Source organism: Perkinsus marinus (assembly GCF_000006405.1).
Source record: "Perkinsus marinus ATCC 50983 genomic scaffold scf_1104296944404, whole genome shotgun sequence".
Taxonomy (NCBI): Eukaryota; Perkinsozoa; order Perkinsida; family Perkinsidae; genus Perkinsus; species Perkinsus marinus.
The window spans coordinates 399,090-420,780 of NW_003211409.1; the positions used below are offsets into that span (position 1 = coordinate 399,090).

Here is a 21,691-nt window from a genome sequence, read left to right on the forward strand (position 1 = left end):
GCTTGTTCCTTGTGATATGCTTGATGTTCACACAAATTGTCATTGTCAAAAACTACGTGGGTTAAAAATTCCAGGGTCTCCAAGTTTTCCACGAAGTTTTGAAACACCCTTTACAGACCTGAGCCAGATGGCTACGGAGCTATCTCACATGCTCATCATCTCAATTAATTACCAACAATGATAACTCAAACACCTAATCTCAGCATCATATATCTATCCTCCGGCGTTTCTGCCTGTCGTTACTCAGCCCTCTGATCCCAACACGTGCCATGACTATGTGGGTGTCGTCTCCAATGGAGACTCTCCAGGGTCTTGCCGTAGAGTTCGGTACTCTTGTGTGGTGACCACCACTCGAATCGTCGCACGAAGCATCACCAAAAAGGAAGTACGGAAACCCCCGGTCATCCTACATCATCAGCTTCCTTCAACTGCAGCCCAAGCAGCCACCGGAGAAGGAACTTCGAAACAGAGGCGAACCCACTTCAACCGACTCGTTGTGTATGGCCAGGACCATCCCCCTGCTCAACGAGTACCCACTGTGATTCGATCTTCATGTACTATGAGCTCTTAATACTTGTCATTTCCACTATCATGTGTGTGCTTGCGTCACTTCTGTTAACGTAGTGGGTCAAACACTGTAAACTCGTCAGCTTCCCGTTCAGCGATGTCCCGCCGTGAGATAAGGAGGACCCGACCACTGGTAACCATCATCGCCCTTGCCGTCATGGCTATTGGTGGCCTCAAGTTCATAGCTGCCCGTTTCCAAGGATCCTCCAGATTCCTCGAAGTACTACTAAACTAAGCCACGCGAGTACAACCCAAGTCACTTCAGTTGCCAGCAAGAGTCCAAGTTGGAGCCTCTCCCGACCGCCGTTTCGTCGTCGGAGGCAACTGGAAAGCCAACGGGAGGACTACTGAGTAGCTCATGGAATCAGCTCTACAACGTGAGTGTATTATGCCAGACTTTCGGACCTCGTGAATGGCCTCAATGCGATGGACTCTGTTGGGGACGTGGACGTCGTTTGCGCCCCGCCAACGCTTCACCTGGTGGATGTCAGCCGAACCCTCCGACCAGTGAGTTGAGGCTGTTGTTATTGAGTCAGTTTTTTCGATAGGACTTTTTCATAGCCGCCCAAGACGTTTCACAGTATGGCTACGGCGCTCATACTGGCGACACTCCGGCGGAGATGGTACGCTTCTGGACTGCTCCAGTATCTCTGGTCGTGACGCCTTCATGTTACAGTTGGTCGATTCTGGTATCGAATGGACTATAGTGGGCCACAGTGAGCGGAGGCAGCACTGCGGCGAAACAGACGAGGTTGTGGGTCAGAAGACAGCGAGGGCCATCGAAAAAGGTCGTGCCTCCTGCTTGTACGCGACCACACTATAAGCCCTGGTCAGGTCTCAAAGTCATAGCTTGCGTGGGTGAGACACTTGAGCAGAGGGAAGGTGGTGTGACCCTTGATATCCTCCAACACCAACTCCAGGCGATTATCAACCAAGTTGGTACCTCCCCGGCGAACTGGAGGTGAGTGTTGGTCCTATTGTGGTCGTCGTGGTCAACTCGTGCAGGTCCATGGTTATCGCATACGAACCTGTCTGGGCGATCGGCACAGGCCACAGCGCCTCCCCTGAGGACGTAGAGGCTGTCCATGCAAGTCTCCGTCAGTGGCTTGCTGGCAAGCTCGGACGGGCAACCGCTGACAGTTTGAGGTGGGCTCCCCTGTCCCAGCACTTCTCCACTGTTCTTGACTTGTCAGGATAATTTACGGTGGCAGTGTCAATGATGCTAATTGCGACAATCTGGCAGAGCTCCCGGACGTGGACGGTTTCCTAGTTGGAGGCGCTAGCCTCAACGCTGCTAAGTTCGGCCGAATTGTGAATAGTGTGCAGCAAGGTGTGGACAGATCATGATGACGAAGCGTTCCTCATCGTCACTAAAATATTTAATGCGTTTCTATGGTTTGGCAGCCTAGTAGCCAGTTTGTATGGTACCCCTGGCATTGCGTTATGATGTATTCACATTGGATCGAGGAGGTCATTCAAAGTGACTGTGTAGCTATCGCGAAAAGCATTGAATAACAACCATGTGGGACATAACGAGGAAATATCCGTTCACAACGCTCCCGAATGGATTCTTTCTTTCCAATTTCTTCTAGATCTGACTGTATAGGTACTCTAGAATACTATAAAGGGTACAAGATGTAGAGGTATTCTCTGTAAGTACTCCCAATCCTTATCGTTTTTAGTTTACGTTAGGACCATTTCCATGAACTGCTATTCAAAATTGCATGCAGTTTTGATGGTGAGGTAGACTTATCTAAGGTCACCGAGGACAACATCATGTTGACAACCAAAGAAGATATGGGCTCCGAGGAAATCATACATCCCATAACAATAGTGTGTCTATGATCGCCTCCGCCACAAAGCTAGCACTGTGTTCTTGTTCTTCATCGCCTGAGACGGAGCTCTTGCAACGGCGGAAACTACTGAGCTCACCATAGCTGCTATGGGGGCCACTACAAACACCAGCATTATAAGGGCCCCTGTAAGATACGACAGGAAGGAGTAGTCGAGATCCACTGCGTCGTCTGCCATTACAAATTTATCAACTATATCTGGTGTGTGAAAATGCGCATGAAATTTTGAGGAAATTTTCATTGGTTTCTGTACACTCCTACCCGAATTCGTATGCAAACTTCTATAATAAGTGAGGAAACTCCTGAACTCAGCTGAGGAAAGCGAACATATATTTCAACACTGACTATATCTCGCCACCTGGGGAATCTAACTCAAGACTGCTTTCAATGAACATCGTTGATAAGCGTTGATGCATGACAAATTCGTCGTCACTAATCCTCAGCCTCTCCATCGCCCTCATTCAGTTCTTCGTGATCTCCTCCTGAGAGCAATCTCAAAGTTTCCATGCAAAACCACTTACCCTGGACAGCCTCAGAGCCTTGTGTATAGGGAACGATAGCCGCCACCATATTTCCCTCCTCGGCATTCGCGTCCTTCTCCTCCTTGTTATCGGTGTGCTCTACAGCGTACCTACTACTGCCTTCCCTCAGCGTTATCAAAGTACTCTACCTATTCTTCCAAGCTCCTCTATAGTAGAGCCAGTCGGCCATTTGGGGCTCCCCAGTAAAAGCCGCCAAGTGCTGCACTGTGATGCCCTGCGAGTCTGTGATATGCAACCTACACGAGCAACTATCCAAAGCCAACCCTACCCGCACTCACTTAGCGCCCCTGGCCGTCAACAGCGCCACTACATCATGCCGACAACAGCTCACTGCTTGTGCCAATGGGGACTCGCCGGCCCTAAGGGGCAACTGAGAGGACCATAAACCGCTGAACTCACCCATCCAAGGAGTCTATGTCGGCTCTGTGGTCCACTAGGAGCTCCACTAGAGTAGTATGACCATATCGCGATGCTTCGTGTAACGGTGTACTACCATTAAACCACTCCGGCTGAAATGATCCACTGCTATTACCGTCCGGCCTTATCTTTGAAGTTAACATCAGCTCCTTTGTCAATGAGATATCTCACTGTAGCTTCGTGGTTCTTCCATGTGCCCTCCCACAGAGCGCTGTGACCGGAAATTACAGTGCGGACCGATACGGAAACTTACCTCCTAAAATACGGTTTCTCGCAGTAGTTCAACCCTTCTGGACCCTGTATTCGAAGTACTTCACCAGCCAAGAACTTTACACCTTTTTCGCCGTCCATATTCCCCAGACGGGCTTGCTTGAGGAGTTCCTTATTGTTTTCCAGAGCCATTCAAAGTTTCACCTGAGATTCCTGCCGCCCCCTCCCACTTCCTGGCACAACACTACTCCTCATTCGAAGGTTGGAAATCACTACTACCCGACAAACAACAAAGTCAAGGGAACTATGAGAGGCCCCATATGCAGCGCGAGTACACTGGATTTTTTACACGGTGAAATCCAAGGCGACTGTCAAGGAAGTCGCGCGCAGTGTCAAAGCTGGTGTTGGTACAACATGCTGAAAACTACAGAAGCAGTTGAAGCAGGAGTAATACTCGTAATACTCGTCAAATGATGAGAGAATAAGAGTACATCATCAAACATTAGATTCGCCATCACAGGTAGAGTCCCCAGCATAGCAGGACTCCCTATGGCAACATGTGTCCTGAGAGGAACTCAAGGAGTGGTATGCAGGAAACGCAATTGCCACCTACCCTCCTATTTTGATCGCCCATGTCCTCCGCGCATACCTCCAGCTGAAAAGTCGCATGGTAAATGCCCATGCCCCTAGCCACGGTCTTAGCTTTGGCCAACACTGTACCTACAACACCAGCAACAACTATCACAACGATGGACAACAACGCTATGATGACTCACTGCAGTTCTCACAGCCCTTCAGGCCATCGTGAGCTGTACACATAGCATTGTTAGATTCTAGACATGCACGTCATGAACCTACTACCTTCATCAAAACAACAACAGCAGCACGAAAAGGATCTACACAATCCACGTATGGTATATCTTTGAGCTCCTTATAGAGTGCGCGAACATCGACATGGTCAGGTGCCTTTTGCATGAGGGCATGCAGAGATCGCTTTAGAGTGCCTATGTGAAGCCTGCCATATGGAGCCGACCAAGCATCACTTACGAGAAGTTGTCAGAAGGACCAATACAGAAAAAATAATAGTGCAAATTGGGTCGAAATAGCTGAACAAGGACCGAGCTGTGGCCGTCGTCACCGTTGTCTGTGGGGCCTACTTCCATCGAGATACGCCGTCCGTAGTGGAACCAATATTGAATGGTTCCCACCAAATTACAACGGCAGCTACAACAACCCCGACAGATTGGATCTATCAAGGAAGACTATTTATACTACATTCGTTGTGTACCATACCAGATCTCCTAGTACGTGAATGAATGCTGCATCTAGTGCGAGATTACGAAGACGACGAGGAGTAGGAGAAGGAGTACCTGTCGGCCACATACAGACCACAAAGAGACACCCATCTTACCCTCTCCCGTTGCCGAGTGGCCAGGCTCAACTGTACGAGCATTGTGATCATGGTGTCCGTCAGCATGACTACCATGGTTGTCATGATGATGATGATGATGATGATGGTGATGACCAAGCACTAGCATCATGATAACGTTGACTACGAGGCCAGCTACCTATAGCACAGCAGTGCTGGTCCAAGAAAAAGGTAGTACTTCTCGAATGCTACCTACCCCCAGACTGAACATCATAACACCGTCTACATCCGCGGGGGTGATGAAGCGCTGAATGGCCTCAATGAATAAGATGATGGTCGTGGTCCAGATAATCATAATCGACAACAGTGCACCAACAACCTCAGCTTGCCAGTAACCATACCTGCACGCCAATAGGGCGCATGGATTTATATCTCTGAGGACTCATCAGAGGTATAAATCAGTGATGAGTATAATAAACATATTATTTTCTATGTATACCTATTCATAACTGTATACTATTTGTTCAGTTATATACTTACTGCTAATCAACAACGATGTAACAACGCCACCACAGCCACTTACGTATATTCCGAAGTAGGTTTCCGCGTGCCCAACGTGATAGCAACCAGTGAAACTATGAAGCCTGACACGTCGGATAAAATATGAGCTGCATCCACGATCTAAAAGGCAACTCTAGTGATGCACCACATACCAAAGAGCATGCATTACGATGGCCAGGGACTTGGCTATGATACCACCGACCACCTCAGCCACCATGAAGACGACCGCTATCACAAGGACGATCCCGAGCCTCCTCCTCACGTGGCTGCTATAGTGATGATGATGAGATGACGATGGGGATGGGGAGCTCATAAAAATAGCAAGACCAAAGGGAGCCATTCAGCGTGGCCGATAGAACGCAAACCTCAAACGAAATCGTGGGAGAATAAGACAGTAGAGAATCCACATAGTTCAGATAAGATAATGTAATGATGATCCTCCAGCAAAATCAAATAGTTACAGGCTGGGACCTCACGACCGTGGCTGAGCCTAGCAATAGGGCAAACTAGGTAGGTAGGTGGAGTTCGTGGCTTACCTTCAACAACGGTGATGTGTCCCTAGGGGACACTATCACTACCGGTGCTGATATAGCCTCCGATGGTGCACCACATGTATCGTCCCCCTTATTACAGGCTTGGTTATGACAACAGGAATTCTAAGACGACCAATACAGCTCCAATCAGGCCTCGACCCTTCTCCCCCACCTGCAGGGCACTGACATCAACGTCCTCGGCCCTGGCCTCAAGCTGAAAAGTGGTGTGGCTTATACCCATGTCGTTGGCAACCCTAGTGGCCTCATCCAGAACACGACCTGACATTGGTAGAGTGTATTCGACCACTTCACAAATGGTAGGTTCATGCAAAGGCACCAGTAGTAAAAAGTTTTGCGGAAAAAGTGCGCCATAAGCTGAGTATTTGATATCGCGAAAATATTTCACGATTCTCCTAAAAACGTGTTCGGCAAAACGCTACAGAAAAATGCATAAAAATGTTTCCTGTTCGAATTGACAGTAGACATGTCCCTTTCCTCGCCCAAGAAGACCCAAGTAAACCCAGCCACTGTAACTCACAACCTAATCGTTCAGTTCACCTCCTATGATTTCAAAGAATACCAGTGCACGCAAGCCCCCTCCACACAGTGACCTACTGCAGTTGCTGCATCCAGCCACGACTATGTGAGCCGTACAAATGTTACCAGTCGAACCAACACTCCATACATGGACATCATGGACCTGAGGGAGCGCTACAGAGCCGTTCTGGGGAGGAGGGGAGATGGACACTACGCATTGCACATGCTCAACGTGTCTCAGCTTCGTCTGCAGTAGGTCCACGTCCACACTATCAGGCACCCTTTGCATGAGGATATGCACTGACTGCTTCACTGTTTCTAAAGGGGAAAGATAGCATACCACTCCACGAGCAAATCGAGAGGGGCCTCACTGAAGGTAGTGAACATGACCAGGATCGAGAACAGAATGGTACAAGCCGGATCCGCATAGCTGAGAATTGACAACTGAGTTTACGAGGAGTTACTCAGAATACTTCCATTTTGATATGCCATGGATGTAACCAACGTCGAATGGTTTCCAATAGATGAGCACAGCGGCTAGCAGTACACCCAGAGACTGTATCTGATGCCGTGGACAAGCGTGAGGAGCATCGTAGTTCAGATGTAGGTTGAACCTACAATGTCCCCGAGTACGTGGACAACTGCGGCATCCAGGGCGAGGTTATGGCTCTCTGAAAAGGTAGAGAGCAGTTACCACAGCTGAGATTACATAAGTAGCTTCCAAAGACAGATGCATGAGATAGTTCTCCAGAACTAGTACTGGAGTATTACCAACATTACCATGTGAATGGGAATGCGTATGAGCACCATCCTCAATGTCATCCTGGGCCCCATGGGAGTGGCCGTGACCAGCACCAGCAGCAGGAGCACCGTGACTGTGGTTGTGACCAAGAGTGGCCATAAGACAGAAGTTCACCAACAGGCCGACCAACTGAGTTGAACAGATACCCCACCCGAGACCATCTGTGAACCTACAGCCATGATGCTCATAAGGCCACCGTTGACCTCCTCAAGAGTAATGAATCTTTGGATAGCCTCCCAAAGGAGGACGCCGGTCATGAACCAGACTATCATCACTGAGAACAGTGCGCCCAGGATCTCAGCTTGACGGTAGCCGTATCTGGACGACAAGACCATAGTGGGACGGTGGAGGAGGCTGATGGGTTACGTGTATTGGGAAGTAGGGGTCTTGCCTGCTAGCACTACGGCAAATAGTGATACAGCGAAACCAGACACGTCCGACATGATATGCGCTGCATCTGTCACCTGAGTTGGCAGAGGAGTGGTATGAGATTTATTAAATCATAGTTATCTTACGATGGCCAAAGAGTGTGCCAAGATGCCTCCAACTATTTCCAAAATCATGAAAAACATGGATAAACATATAGCCTTCCTCAACCGTCGTTGAACCTGCCACACTACCGTTACCACACCAATTTGAACTTTCACCCACACTACGTCCTTGGCTGGTTCCACGGCCTCACCAGTGTTGGACCCATGGCCCGTAGGAGCCGGTACTATCCTCTCCTTCGGTATTGCCACTACGGTAAGATTGGGGTTGGTGGCACTACCTTGACCCTTGATAGCCGCGGGGTGGTCCATCTGGTCTCGACTGCCTAATAGAGGTGATTCCAGTGATGGCATTTAGTATCTTGAACTATCCTAGAACAAGTACGACAGGGAAAGATACGGATTAGGTCCGATATTATACCATACAGAGAATGCCAGCCAAGGACCATAGGGCTAATCTAGCTGTATTAAGACTAGCCCACCTCTGCTATAGGTCCACCCTACCTGAACCTAGTCGTATCTTTCTGCTCGTGATGAACACCACAATTTTGCTAATTTCGGTCAGTTCTACTAGTTACGCGCGCGCCCAACCTCGCGAGTTCGTCCATGCCGGGGATCTAATGTGGCTCGGTTGACTGATTTCAACGGAAGATACTTTTGACAGGTAAAAAATCTCAACCCTTAATTTCAACTTGGGTTTTTCACGCATTCGCGTGGACTCCTCTCGGACCCGCTAGTAGAACTTCTTGCCATTTGGTCTTTGTCCTCTGCTGAGGAGATGGCCATCGAAGAAGTCCTGGGAGTGGGAGGTGTCTAAGGTGGCACTGCTATGCACACCGTCACTGAGTCGTTGCACCATCTTACTGATTGGGAGGCCAATTCGGATTGCTGGAGGCAGGAGATAATAGAAGAGCTGGGTATTGAACTCGGGTCAGTTGCATACGACCCGAGACCTCTATCTAGGCCGCCAAAATGCCCGGTGATATTGTAGAGAAGCAAGTCTCTGTGGGGAAGCGGCAGACTGAGTCAGACGATTCCAGCCTAAGGCCCAAGGCCGCATCCGACATGTTGACCCGTAGCTTTAACCTCTTCCCTCAACTTGCTGTAATAACCGCCCATACTGGCCGGGTTGAATTTGAGGCCATGACACACCGAGCAAAGCCACCACAACTGATTCTGTTCCAGGCCGTGTCGGAACATTACATGTTTCACTTCCCCAGTTGAACTTGGCAGTTTTTTCACCGCATTATGAAAACTTTCACTCGATTTTGGGTAAAAATCTTCAAAAAAACCAACCGTAATTCCCAGAATTTCCTCGAATATTTTTACTGTCGGCAACATATGTAGTTTTCCATGAGCTTACTTCCCCTTCTGGATCCAGTCTCCAGCCAGTTCGCGTATCCTGGCGTATCTTAGGTTCAATCGAGTAAGATACGAGTAAGCCCCCCATGCGACACATTTTGTTACCTTGCTCTTGCACATGATATCTCCTATCCTCTCGAGCCTCCTATTGGATTGCGTTCCAGTGTTGCCACTACCATGCAGCGTTTTGTATTCCCTGCATTCCCCTTCCCTAGCATGTTCGGAGGGGGAGGAGGCGGACTATTTGGACAACAGCAGAGCTCACAAGCCGGTGGTCTCTTCGGCGGTGGCGGTCAGCCAGCTGGAGGTGGCCTCTTTGGTGGTCAACAGCAGCAACAACAGGTAGTGTGGCAGATTCGCGATACCGTGCGGTATGTCCTGGGTTCTCAGGGTGGAGGTCTCTTTGGTAGCAGTCCTCAGCAGACAGCACAGGGGGGCGGCCTATTTGGTGGAGGCGGCGGCTTTGGCCAACAACAGCAACGACCAGCTGGTGGTCTTTTCGGAAGTGGTGCTTTCGGCCAACAGGTGGGTCACGACTCTGCCACTGTATTGTGGGATGATACTCGTAACCGTAGTCCTCTGGGGGTGGTCTCTTCGGAGGAGGAGGAGGGGCCTTTGGGCAGCAGCAGCAGCAGCAGAACACTGGTGGAGGTCTCTTCGGACAACAACAACTAGCAGCAGCAGGTGGCGGCATGTTCGGCCAGCAACAGGTGACATGCACCATACCATTCCCTGAGTAACTACCGTCTAATTCAACAGAGCAGCGCTGGTGGTGGCCTCTTCGGTGGTGGTGGTACCGCCTTCGGAGGAGGAGGGGGCCAAGCAGCGGGCACCTCTCAAGTCAAGTACCAACAGGTCATCGACCACGACTCACGTCTGAAGGTAGTACTAGTAATACTACTACCACTGCTGTTATTCGATTCGAACCTTTGGCCAGCTCGTGTCGATAACCGCAATGGACGCCTACAAGGGCAAGTCGTTCGAAGAGTTACGGTATGAGGACTATGCCCAGGGTCGAGGGCCAGCCGGGGCCGCTGGGGCTGCTACTGGCATGCAGCAGCAGCCTACAAGTGGTAATGCTTGGCCCTCATTGCTCTGTAGGCAAACCGTATGGCAGGTGGCTTGTTCGGTGGTCAACAGCAGCAGCAGCAATCTAGTGGCGGCCTCTTTGGAGGAGGGGGAGGAGGAGCCTTTGGGCAACCCCAACAGCAGAGTGGTAGTAACTCTCGGGTCCGTATAGGGGCTATGATTTTCATATTGCCGTTTTTAGGTGGTGGCCTCTTCGGTGGTGGTATGCAGCAACAAAGCCAAGGAGGTCTCTTTGGACAAACACAGCAGAACACCGGAGGTGGTCTCTTTGGTGGTGGTGGTGGTGGTGGTGGTGGCCTCTTCGGTGGAGGTCAGCAAAGTTCGAGCCAAGGCGGTCTCTTCGGCGGCGGCGGTGGTGGTGGTCTCTTTGGTCAACAACAGTCCTCATCTCAAGGAGGTCTCTTTGGTGGTGGTGGCAGCGGCCTCTTCGGTGGTCAGCAGCAACAGAGTAGTCAAGGAGGCCTCTTCGGAGGGGGTGGAGGCGGAGGCTTGTTTGGCCAACAGCAGTCCTCACAAGGTGGTGGTCTCTTTGGTCAGCAGCAGTCGAGCCAGGGAGGTGGCCTCTTCGGTGGTGGTGGTGGTCTCTTTGGACAACAGTCCTCGGGTGGTGGTCTATTCGGAAGTACCCAGTCTAGTGGCGGTGGAGGCCTATTTGGGTCTTCACCTAATCCAGGAGGAGGTCTCTTCGGAGGTGGCGGCCAACAGTCCTCTGGTGGTGGCCTCTTCGGTGGTGGGCAGCAGTCAGCCGGCGGAGGTCTCTTCGGCGGAGGCCAACAGCAGTCAGCTGGTGGTGGTGGTCTTTTTGGCAGCGCTCAGAGTAGCAGTGGTGGTGGCCTATTCGGAGGCGGTGGTGGTGGCCTATTCGGCGGCGGACAGTCCTCGGGGGGTGGACTCTTCGGTGGAGGTCAACAGTCGTCTTCAGGCGGTGGCCTCTTCGGCGGCGGAGGAGGAGGCCTTTTTGGTGGGCAACAGAGTAGCAGTGGTGGAGGCCTCTTTGGTGGAGGTGGCGGTGGCGGCCTCTTCGGCAACAAACCAGCCTCTGGGGGCGGCCTTTTCGGCAATACGGCGTCCTCAGGAGGAGGCTTGTTTGGTCAGTCCTCTAGCGGTGGTGGTCTTTTCGGTGGTGGTGGTGGTGGTGGAGGCGGTCTCTTTGGTAGTTCAACTTCATCGTCTGGCGGTGGCCTCTTCGGTGGTGCCGCTGGAGGTGGTCTCTTTGGTGGCAGTACGAGCACTGGTGGAGGCCTATTTGGCTCCTCTCAACCCCAAGGGGGTGGTGGCCTCTTCGGTGGCGGTCAGCAACAACAACAGGCTAGCGTACAGCCGCTGTCCACACCAGCGTCCCTGCCCGCCCCTCCCCGGCCCAGCGGATTGCTCCTACCAAAGGAAGTCGATAAGAGCCTAGCAGCGTATCTTTGGAAGGAGGAGCCCAGGAGCCATGCCCCGCCCCCTCCTATGACTAACGGCGGCAGTCCCCAGACCCCACCAACGTCCTCAAGGTCGCCCGGTCTGTCCCCTCGCAGTGACAGGTACTATTTTAGTCCCCTTTGATATGGCATAAACTGCTGTTGTTTGGTTCAGACTCTCGCTTCCTGGCGCAGCGTTCGGTGGTGTCCCGCCATCACCTGTGAATCCATCGTCGATGAGACACCTCTATCTCCGGGGAAGTGGCAATCCCTCATCCCCCAGTGCGGACCATGTGCTCACTCCACGTAGTGCCATGACTCCCAGAGCGGCTACTGGTCGCGCCAGCACGATCAGTGGTGGGTTCTGTCATGTAGATGCCCCCTTTGTATTGGTCCTCTCGGTCAGGTGGTGGCAGCACCAACCTCCTGCTCGACGACGGTACCCTTCCCCTACGGAACCCCGACGCTCTTGGTTCTAGCTTCGTGGCCTTGGCTGAGTAAGTGTCACTTGTCACAACTACTGCCGATTCCCTCCTATTCAGGCACCACCACCGTCCCTCTACACTGCTCGGCAGTCCGAGCCTAGAATACGGCTCTATGACGTCCCCTAGGAGATCCCCACCATCCGAGCTCGTCTCATCCTCGGTTGATCACGAGCTGGACGTCGTCATCACGCGCCCCGGCGTCATGTAAGTGTGCCCATTACAGAGGACATGGCACTCCGTTGGCTCAGCAGATACTCGTCTTGTGAACGACGCTCCTTGTCGGCTGATCGTCGGCGGTCCTCGAGTGCGGCTTCGGCGAGGCTACGAGAACCAGCGCCCCGGAATATGGTGCCCAAGCTTGATGACCCCAATATGTGGTACGTGACGAGACCAGACCATCAACCATCCGAGATTACTCGATCTCAGGATCCGGCCGTCCCTCGACGCCCTCTCGATGATGAGCGAAGCTGAACTTGCCCGTGTCGACAACTTGACTATTGGCCACTACTCCTACGGCAAGATAACGTGGCCTGGTGAGTCCTCACTACAGCACTTATTATCACAGTGTTTTCATAAATGACAGGCCTCACTGATGTTCGCTACTTGTCGGTAGACGACACTGTAAAGTTTACATTATCAGGCGTTGCTGTCTTTCTAGACGATTCGGGTAGGCGTCTCGAAGTACTCTGAGCGTCCGTAATTTGGTCGTGTCTGTAGCTCGCCCCCCGATTGGTAAGGGCCTCAATAAGCCGGCTATAGTAGAGTTGTACGTGAAGCCGAAGAATGCCAAGAGAGCGCGGCAACAGCCTGAGAAGGTTGGTGGACTCCTTCCATGTGTGTCACTAGATTGGTCTTCGTTTTCAGTACATTAATCGTATGCGCCAATTGACTGAGGAGCTTAACGCCGCTACATTCCTGTCGTATGATTTGGAGACTTGGCGGTTTAAGGTTGACAATTTCGGTAGAGGGCCGGATGACGGCCCAGTCCGGTAACCGGTTCTACTAATAATGACAAAATGACTGACTGACTAACGCTGCTATTGCTACGTACATATATGTATCTCTTAAAAGTAAGAGTTGTGTTATTACTAGTTGATAGAAGTGTACTTCTCGCGACGATAGAAAAGAGCATGTTAATATTCACCATTGTTCTCGTTATATGTTCAACACTTGTACAACTCTACCACCATACTTCCGTAAAACATGCAAATCAAAGACAGCACACTCTAGATGATGAATGATTCACTGTACATATTACGGGACTCGTCTGATGAGGAAGGTATCTCATCCAAGTCAATCACGGTAGTGTCACAATGATGCCGTCGAGGGGAGGGAGCAGCGGTCGATGGAGTAGAGGACTCCCCCATACTCTTCCTCGCTCGCTTCGGGCCGGGTGTCCAAGGGAATTCCAACAGTGTCGCTTGCCGTTTCCCACGTTCGGCCGTCTGGGTGGCGGTGCCTCCGATGCGATCGAGTCTGTTTTTAATGTTATCGACGCGAGCCGGGTTGTAGTCCAACCGATGCACAAGGAGGTCAGCGAGAGCATCCACGTTCATCTTTGATCGGGGAAAAATTTCATCAGTGGTGAGCGGATTGAGGAAAAGTTCTTTCGCTTCTCGGTACGCCCAACCGGATGGTGCTTTGTAGGTCTTCGAACCCTCTATAGCGGTGATAATGGACGTGATGCTGCCGTGCTTAAGGAGGAGGCCATAGGCTCGAGTGGGACCGATCTTGGGGATGCTCGGGCAGTAGTCACAGCCACAGAGAATGGCCAGCTCAGCCAAGCCCTCAGCGGTCAGACTCAGACTGTCAAGAACCACGTCTCGTGATATCTCTCGAACGTAGTTATTGGGGACCTCCTTCGATCGAGAATCTACAGAGCATGCAAGTGGGTGATAGACTTACATGGTCTACTACTACTGTTCTGCTCGAGACGATGCAATGTGTTGGACAGATTTTTGAGGACTATCGGAGCACCGAACACGACTGCATCGATGTCCTCTGTTGAGACGGCATCGGCCTTGCCTTCCTTACACAAACGGACACAGGTCGCCTCCGCCTGAGGTGCGGCAATGAGAGCTCAGCGAGGGAGAACCGCTACTTCTGCTGGTGCTAAGACGTATTCACAGCCGAGATGCTTCACAACGTCAACAACATATTCCTCCTCCTGACTAAGGCGACGGAAGCATCGGACCGGAGGAGACAGCAATTGCGGTAGTGGCCGCGAGACCCCCAACAATGGCAAACTCCTAAGCATTGAAAATCTCAGCGCTGCAATCGCCACCCTACATGATCGTACGCTGGGGTAGCCATCGCCTTGGTAGTCGCAGGAGAGTCCGAGCCGCCGAAGTCCAGTCTCCTGACTATACTCGGGTACACTGGACACTGCTGGCTCGATGGGTTAGTAGAGGCGGGTGAACTACCAGGCGTTTCAATCTACGATCGATGTCAATCTCCATTGAGACCGACCTGGAGGGAGCCTCTGAAGCCGGCATGGACGTTTCCGCGGGAGTCGACGCAGTTTTCTTATACTTCATGGCCTGTACGCGCCTCTCCTTGAGGCAGTCGTATTTCATAGCAGGGGGGTGGCCGTCAAACACGAAGATGGGCCGGATACCTGAGCCCAATATTGATACCACTCCCCGCTGTACTCGCCTCACCCAGCTCGAGCATTTTGATGGTTCGGTGTAGGAAGCCATGGACTCCGGAAGTGCACACACCTTCGCTGTTGGTGAGCATCTTATCTTCATAACGGATCTTGGTCTTGAACTGACGACGACCAACTCTGCTGTCATTCCCAGTGGCGACTCAATGAGGTCACCTGATACATCCAAATGGAGGCATCTATGGCCAGCCTCTTCCCCGCAAACTCTTCTGGTCGACACTCCCGGATCGCCGACGGGGCCTGAGCCTTCAGAAAGTCATAGAGTCCCTTGATGCCCATCTATACTATAGTTCCTATAGTAAATGACCTACTACAGCTAAACACTCCCCGCCCGAGCATCACAACGCAACAATCACGTTCACTTGGTCAGATGTCAACTATGTCGGTTACAACGTGATGATACAGCCAAGACGTACTCATCATCATACTATGCTAGGAAGGTGTCGAACTTGCTGGGCTAAGATGGCCCTCGGTGACCATCCTCCTGAAAGGAGGAAGAGGAAGAGTATTCGATCATTCCACAACGATATGTCCCTACCCGATGGACTCCGGTGCCGTGCAGAGGAGTCTTCCGTAACTTTATTATTAATTTCAAAATCGTAACAACTCCGACTGCCGGCCACACCTGGCTTGGGCAGCTGCACTCGACTGGACTTTAGCATCCTCTGACAGATGTACCATACAACGCTTGAGGCCACATCGCCGCTTCTGATCGCCGCCTTAACCTCTCTGGTCACCCCTTGGCTGGGGTGACTCGGTGCCACCACTTGAACCGGAATCGTCCACTGCTCGAATAGTTCGCGGTTGTCTGATACTCCCGAGAGGAAGTCAGCGATGACGTTGAACGTCCAAGAGCCGGCAGGGGCCGCCGTGGCAGCCCCGCCCATGGGACTACGATGCTTTGGTACGAAGAAGGAGAGCACTATAGAGGCCTTCCGCTCGGGGCGCCTCTCCAGAAACCGACAGAATTCTTGCAAGGCTACTCTCACGGTCTTGTCAACATGCGGATCGTCAGACTTAGACTGAAATGGAATGGTTTACAACGGACGAGCAGGGCCACGGACTACGTAGTGAATATCGATAACCTCACTCGAAACGGTAATAGGTTCTACACAGCTCTGGCCTCCTATACTACGCCCCAGCAGAATTGTATGGAGAACCTGAGCGATATAGTCGGCAGCCGAACAGATGATACGGCCATCACCGCTGATAATGCTTCCTTCACATGGCCCATAGGGAGCTGCATCTCAGGGCACAGATGGTATTCAACCGCCGCTGAGGCCCGACGGATCGCACTGCTACTCGATGACATTGTTACGGCCAACTTGCCAGCAGCTACTGTAGACTACCATCATCAACGCAATACCACTGTAGAGGCTGATGACGGTCATAACGACCATGACGGAACAACCCGTAGAGATGTAGTAAGGACGATGAACTGTCCAGAGAGAGGTCGAACACATTAACCATTCATAAATGATTCAACTCTAACAATGCTACGACTATGTTGAACCTCACAATTGGAGATTAATACTCTTTAATAGAAATTATACTTTCCCGGGATGAGGCTTGAATGATGTTGAGCACTCGACTGCCAGAACCCATTGTGCCCAGCGGCACCGACAAATGTGGACGGCTGGCCATCGTCCACTCCCGTCTCGAAAAAAACCGATCCATACTGAGACGAACGAGGAAAGTCAGAGGGTTGTGAGACAGATCCGAGCGGTCGACTTTGATGAAAAGTCGGCAAATGATTGTTCCCATTATCGATAACCCTGGGAAGTGATTGATGGCAATTCACTCCCGGCAGGTCCCAAGTATGCATCCTACTTTGAGGATGATTCGTCACGTACGGAGTTATATCGCCCATAGATAGGTCACACGCTTGATGCGTTTGGGATGATGAAGTCTTAGATTTCAAAGACTCCCTCATCGAGTGAATAAGGTCACGGACCTCAGCTTCGGTCGCGTGATTGCTCTTGGCCCTGAGTAGCCGTCGACGGTCCTCTGTCGCCTCTGTGACGGTACGCCTGAGAGGACCATAGAAACGCCTCTTATTGACGTACACGGTCGAGACATAGCCACCAGAGTTTTTCCACACCCCAGGTGGTGCTGCATAGCCCTTCTTCCGACCAAGCTTAGACGAGCCATCCGATGGACCCACAGGACCACCGAACATTCCCGAGTCACTCACACTGTGTGGTCGCAAGGTTGGCAGAGGACCCACTGGGTGAGCGACCAAAGGCATGGTGTGGTTCGAAAGAGTCGAGCCGACGGACGGATAATACAATGGTTGACCCTGTTGATGAGATACCGTGTGCACCTGCCCGTACTGGATATGTGACGGAGCTCGATAGTGATGATGAAGCTGTTGTTGAAACGTACCACCAAGTGGTCCTTGATGATACGGGTGAGCACGTTGTTGGAGACCAGGAAATTGATGATCATAATAAGGAAGACTCCTACTGCGGTCTATCTGTAATGGAGTACTATTCTGGAGGCCTGGTCTGTCGGAAGGCCAATGAAAATCCATCAGGTTAACTCAACTGCCTCAAAAGAACGACTCGACATAACTGCAACCAAAGAAGACTAGAGTGCGGACATCACTTCTCCTGCTACTACTAGCATGCTAAATGATACACATCGCGCAACATAAGTTCGACCAACTACAGCGATGTGGTCGAGGGCAGGGTTCTCGAGGCTCATAACCGTCCAAGTAAAGCGACTCCTGCCCAGGGTCGAATTCTCGACTGGTCCGACGGTCTATGAGCTCAGCCCGGCTCATTAGCTTGCGGAGTGGAGAGGATTACGCCTGGCTGATGATGCATCCCTACTAAAGTCAAGCTCACATGCCACCTCCACTTGGTGGTGTTCTCGAGCAGGGGAAATTCCAGCTTGATCGAAGTTCGCTCCGATAGCCTCAACCACGACGAGTACGGCAACTTCTGCAGGGGTACGAATCTACCTATTCAGCATCTACAAAGGAGATGAAGTATCAATATCAACTGGGTTACCTCTCTATGCTATGACGAGGCACCTTGCATACCCAGTAGTAATGGCGCCATTGAGATATTATGAAACAACACTGAGTCGACAGGATAGTGACAGGAACACATAAGCTCGACTGCGGCAGAGATAACACGTGATAACCATAACGCATGTCACTTAGTGAGATTCTTTCTGCCACTCTTGGCGGCAGCTCGGGTCGGCCTTCCCCCCTACACATAACTCTGAGGCGACAATGGCGAACCGTTCGGACATACACTGGGTGCGACAGTCTCTGAGGTGCCCTGTTGGGCCATCTTCCCCTGGCTACTGCGCAGCATTCTAATCCTCTCGTTCATTTTATCATGGAACTCCGTAAAATTGATAGTGCTCTCCTGCCCGATCTCCACACCATCACTCGAGGTCGTGCCGAAGATCTGTTTGATCTCATCGTCCAACCTAAGAGTACACAGCCGAGCCTTGGCAATGGTCAGAATAACGGCACCTCTCGCGACCGTGACGTACGAACAGAACCTCGAGGGTGTTCTCGACAGCGATCGCCCCCTTGAACGTCTTATCAAACCTGACTTGTAACGCGCCATATCACTCCAACAGCTCAGCGGTGTACATGAGGAACTCAACGAGAATGAACAGCCCTCTTGGCTCGAGTCCCGTCTTGTCAAACACACAACGTTGGTACATGACCAGGAACTCATCCCATGATACCGTACCGTCGAGGTCATCGTCCACTTCCCTATAAAGGGCACAGCTGGACAGAGAAGACAGAGAACAGGGCTCACCAGATGAACTGCTCCACGTCGATTCTGGCAATTTTATATCCGACTCGGTGGAAGGCCGATATGATCTCTTCGTAATCGAGGATGTCGTCCTTCTTGGTGTCGATCCACGCGAAAACCCTCTTGAGAGCTTCTAGCTCAACCTATAGCCAACTCTCGATAAAACGCCGCTTGCCCCCCCCTCCCTTGAGAGCATACTGTGGTGACTTTATTCTGACCAGCAGCGACCGTCGGGAGGTCGACCTTGGAGCCTGTCGCCGGTGAGCGGACCATCTCAACTGGGCGCAATGAACGTTAACTACTGACCCGCTGAGGCCGGTCAAGCTCGGCTGTGCCTTGGCCCACCGCGAAGAGCCCTCAAGATGTGATAGAGTCAGCTAAGAGTGCAGGAGGTTGACCGAACCATCCAGGACTTCACCCAAGGCGGACAGAACAAGGCAGACCGGTCCATACCACACACCTCTGTGAGCACGAGGGAACCCTAGCGCGAGATAAGGACTAGCTACTGATGTCAATGTGCATGCGTGCAACGAGCTCACATTTCATGTACGCGTGTACAGAAGCGCTGAGTCGCCAGCTAATGCCTTCAGCTATTTTCCAGTCGTTAATAATCTCATCATCTATTGTTATACTCAGAGCGAGTCATTCGAACCCTCTTATATCGAAAATACATCGCGCTAGTACACTGACTAGTTACTTTATGAATAACCCAGTATTCACGAACAACGCGCGGCCCGCACAAGGGGATCTTTTATGGGAAGAGGGCACGACAGTCACCCTCCTTCTGAGCCGCCGCCTACGCTCACCATTTTTAATTCATCCATTACACGACATCGCATCCGGTGACAGAGACTTTCGAGATGAAATCAGTGTGGTATGGGAATTTCCAGGCGAGTCAACGACCGCGAGAATCAGGGCCCAAGACCCACTAAGACGGTTAGTATGATTCATCTACAGACGAGATCGACCAGAAGAACCCTGGCCGTCTGTAAGGATTCCTCACTGAGGAACAGCGACCACTGGTGGCTACCATGAGAACTATAAACCAACTAAAACAACCCGTGATCAAACACACGAGTAACGGTCGCAGTAGCTGTGCCGCCGTGTGAAAGTATGGAAGGAGGGGCATACGAATCAGAAGACTAATGGAGCCGATGAAGACCGCAATGCCCCCACCAAACACGAAGTCGCCTCTTCTAAATGTGGATGCATGAGCAAAGTAATTACTATGAAAGGCGTTGCGGTCGTATAACGCTTTAGGTGTGAATGAGACGGCCTTTACATGGCACATACAACCTACACTGCAGTAGTAGTAGTGGTGGCTTTTGCCTATGCTAAGCCTCCTCATGAGCATACCCTCGGGAGGCTCCGGCCTGGAATGTCGAGTCGACCTTCCCCCCTGCTAAAGTTGAGCTCCTCCAACTGCATACGGTAGGCTACTCACCCGCTACCGGCCCCCAAATCCTCGCCTGGACTCGAGTGCGGTGGGCCGAGGCTGCCCTGTTGACGGTAGTGGTCGTAAGACTGGTCCGGAGCTGTTTGGTCTGTGGTTGGAACCTCGGCGCCAGGGGAGGCTTGCTTCCCACATCCACCGAAGTAACAACAACCGACTCAACCTGGGCGGAGGCGCTCACGCCGTTATCTTGTGGAGTACTAACAACCACAACGAAATCCGTACCGACCAAGGCTGGTCCGGCCCCACCTCGTGACACTAGCTGTGACAGTCCTGGTGACTGCTGGAGCCTCAGCAACGTCGGCCGGTCGGGTATCGTCACGGTCGGTGCTAACCCAAAGTTTACACTTGAGACGAAGAACAGAGAGCTATATTGAACTCACAGATCCTCGATAGACTTCACCGTCCCGTCAATGCCAATTCTGATCCTTCTGACAACACGACCCTCAAGCTCTTTCGGGGGTGGGCCGAACCCCGGGAACTGCGTATTCGGGGCCAGAGGCGCCGTGAAGAACTGAACATTGGAGAGCTGCCAGGCACACCAAAAAGCCTCGACTTGCCTGTCGGCCCGGCGCGGTAGCCTCCCGTGAAACGGCCGTAGCCCCGGCAGATGGAAACAACATATTCCCCTTGCCCTCAGTCCCTGCAGAGTAGAAAGGCCACCTGTTGGTCCTGGTCTCGACTTGAGGCGATGGAGGGATCGACAGGCCAGCCGGCTGGTGGGACATGGTCACCTGTCTCGGCGGGGGAGGTTGAGGGGACTACTAATACGAGATTGGTCTGGAAGTTCGCCAACACACATTCCTACGAAGAACACAGGATTGTAGTCCCGATGAACCCGAGGTGTATTCTGCAACGACGACGCCATAGGTGGCCTCCCCCCAAACTGATACCCAGGCCTGAATGCCTAAGAGGAACCTCGACAGTACGCTGAGGGTCTTCGAGTGATTACCGGGACCACTTCAGTGGCTCGACGTACCACCGGTCGGCCAAGAGGAGTGCCACACTTAAAAGGTTCGAATTGTCCTCTGGGGGGTTGACATGAGCCAGCAGGGAAAGCCCCCGATGACGTAGGGGTAGGGTTCCCACCACGAGCCTAACAATGGAAGGGGTTATAAGTGCCACCAGGCACCGTCACGGGCACCTGCAACATGGACGCCCACGGGCCCTTGGCATCGAACGCTTGGAATTGACGAGGATTAATGGTGAGATTGGCCCTATGAGGAGTCACAGCTATCTGCGGGGCGCTTTGCATGGTCATGGGACTGCTGCCAAGCTCCTCTAATGGGGTCGGCTTTGGCATCGGAGAGACAGCAGGCATTAGAGTATTACGCAATTCTAACAATACCCCCTCATGGTTTCACCCACCACACTAGGAAGTTTCCACTGATGACGACGATATGAAGTGGCAGAGCAAAGTAGTGACAGCCCCACGAGCTGATACCAATGACACCATAACGAGGTACGTGTACGACGTGTGCCTCACTGATATTATACAGTTGAACGCTGCCGTCGGGAACAGCACCAGCATACTCTATCACTGAGGAATACGACAGAGTATTATTAATATCTA

General features: G+C 51.8%; 5 protein-coding genes across 5 annotated transcripts; 2 read left to right on the forward strand and 3 right to left on the reverse strand.

The window, feature by feature from the left end:
* Positions 1–648: 648 nt before the first annotated feature.
* Pmar_PMAR001137 (apicoplast triose-phosphate isomerase 2, putative) lies at positions 649–1,991 on the forward strand. Its single transcript, XM_002780498.1, has 8 exons — positions 649–787; positions 833–918; positions 963–1,074; positions 1,116–1,190; positions 1,244–1,355; positions 1,402–1,528; positions 1,573–1,713; positions 1,761–1,991. Exons 1-8 carry the CDS (start codon positions 665–667, stop codon positions 1,912–1,914), a joined length of 930 nt encoding a protein of 309 aa, XP_002780544.1. The 5' UTR covers positions 649–664; the 3' UTR covers positions 1,915–1,991.
* An 861-nt stretch (positions 1,992–2,852) lies between these two features.
* On the reverse strand, positions 2,853–8,191 carry Pmar_PMAR001139 (Metal tolerance protein A2, putative; the record flags this gene model as incomplete). The annotated part of the gene is made up of 15 exons (XM_002780499.1): positions 2,853–2,902; positions 2,942–3,051; positions 3,091–3,198; positions 3,241–3,321; positions 3,362–3,451; positions 3,495–3,590; positions 4,203–4,309; positions 4,451–4,604; positions 4,747–4,838; positions 4,883–4,959; positions 5,001–5,153; positions 7,561–7,709; positions 7,758–7,855; positions 7,907–7,999; positions 8,048–8,191. The coding sequence occupies 15 exons, from the start codon at positions 8,189–8,191 to the stop codon at positions 2,853–2,855; spliced, it is 1,602 nt and encodes a 533-aa protein (XP_002780545.1).
* A 1,227-nt stretch (positions 8,192–9,418) lies between these two features.
* On the forward strand, positions 9,419–13,212 carry Pmar_PMAR001140 (WAG22 antigen precursor, putative; the record flags this gene model as incomplete). The annotated part of the gene is made up of 15 exons (XM_002780500.1): positions 9,419–9,583; positions 9,632–9,766; positions 9,817–9,951; positions 10,001–10,123; positions 10,179–10,314; positions 10,359–10,475; positions 10,512–11,856; positions 11,909–12,090; positions 12,140–12,230; positions 12,276–12,422; positions 12,470–12,595; positions 12,645–12,751; positions 12,802–12,885; positions 12,936–13,033; positions 13,083–13,212. 15 exons carry the CDS (start codon positions 9,419–9,421, stop codon positions 13,209–13,211), a joined length of 3,120 nt encoding a protein of 1,039 aa, XP_002780546.1. The 3' UTR covers position 13,212.
* A 232-nt stretch (positions 13,213–13,444) lies between these two features.
* Positions 13,445–15,162, reverse strand: Pmar_PMAR001141 (flap endonuclease 1, putative; the record flags this gene model as incomplete). Its single annotated transcript, XM_002780501.1, has 5 exons — positions 13,445–14,091; positions 14,124–14,297; positions 14,605–14,835; positions 14,879–14,987; positions 15,040–15,162. The coding sequence occupies 5 exons, from the start codon at positions 15,160–15,162 to the stop codon at positions 13,445–13,447; spliced, it is 1,284 nt and encodes a 427-aa protein (XP_002780547.1).
* A 2,882-nt stretch (positions 15,163–18,044) lies between these two features.
* Pmar_PMAR001142 (dc3, putative) lies at positions 18,045–21,439 on the reverse strand (the record flags this gene model as incomplete). Its single annotated transcript, XM_002780502.1, has 13 exons — positions 18,045–18,101; positions 18,147–18,327; positions 18,374–18,451; positions 18,476–18,622; positions 18,669–18,808; positions 18,864–18,916; positions 20,110–20,318; positions 20,368–20,448; positions 20,502–20,632; positions 20,679–20,879; positions 20,927–21,025; positions 21,071–21,214; positions 21,263–21,439. The coding sequence occupies 13 exons, from the start codon at positions 21,437–21,439 to the stop codon at positions 18,045–18,047; spliced, it is 1,698 nt and encodes a 565-aa protein (XP_002780548.1).
* Between the last annotated feature and the right edge of the window lie 252 nt (positions 21,440–21,691).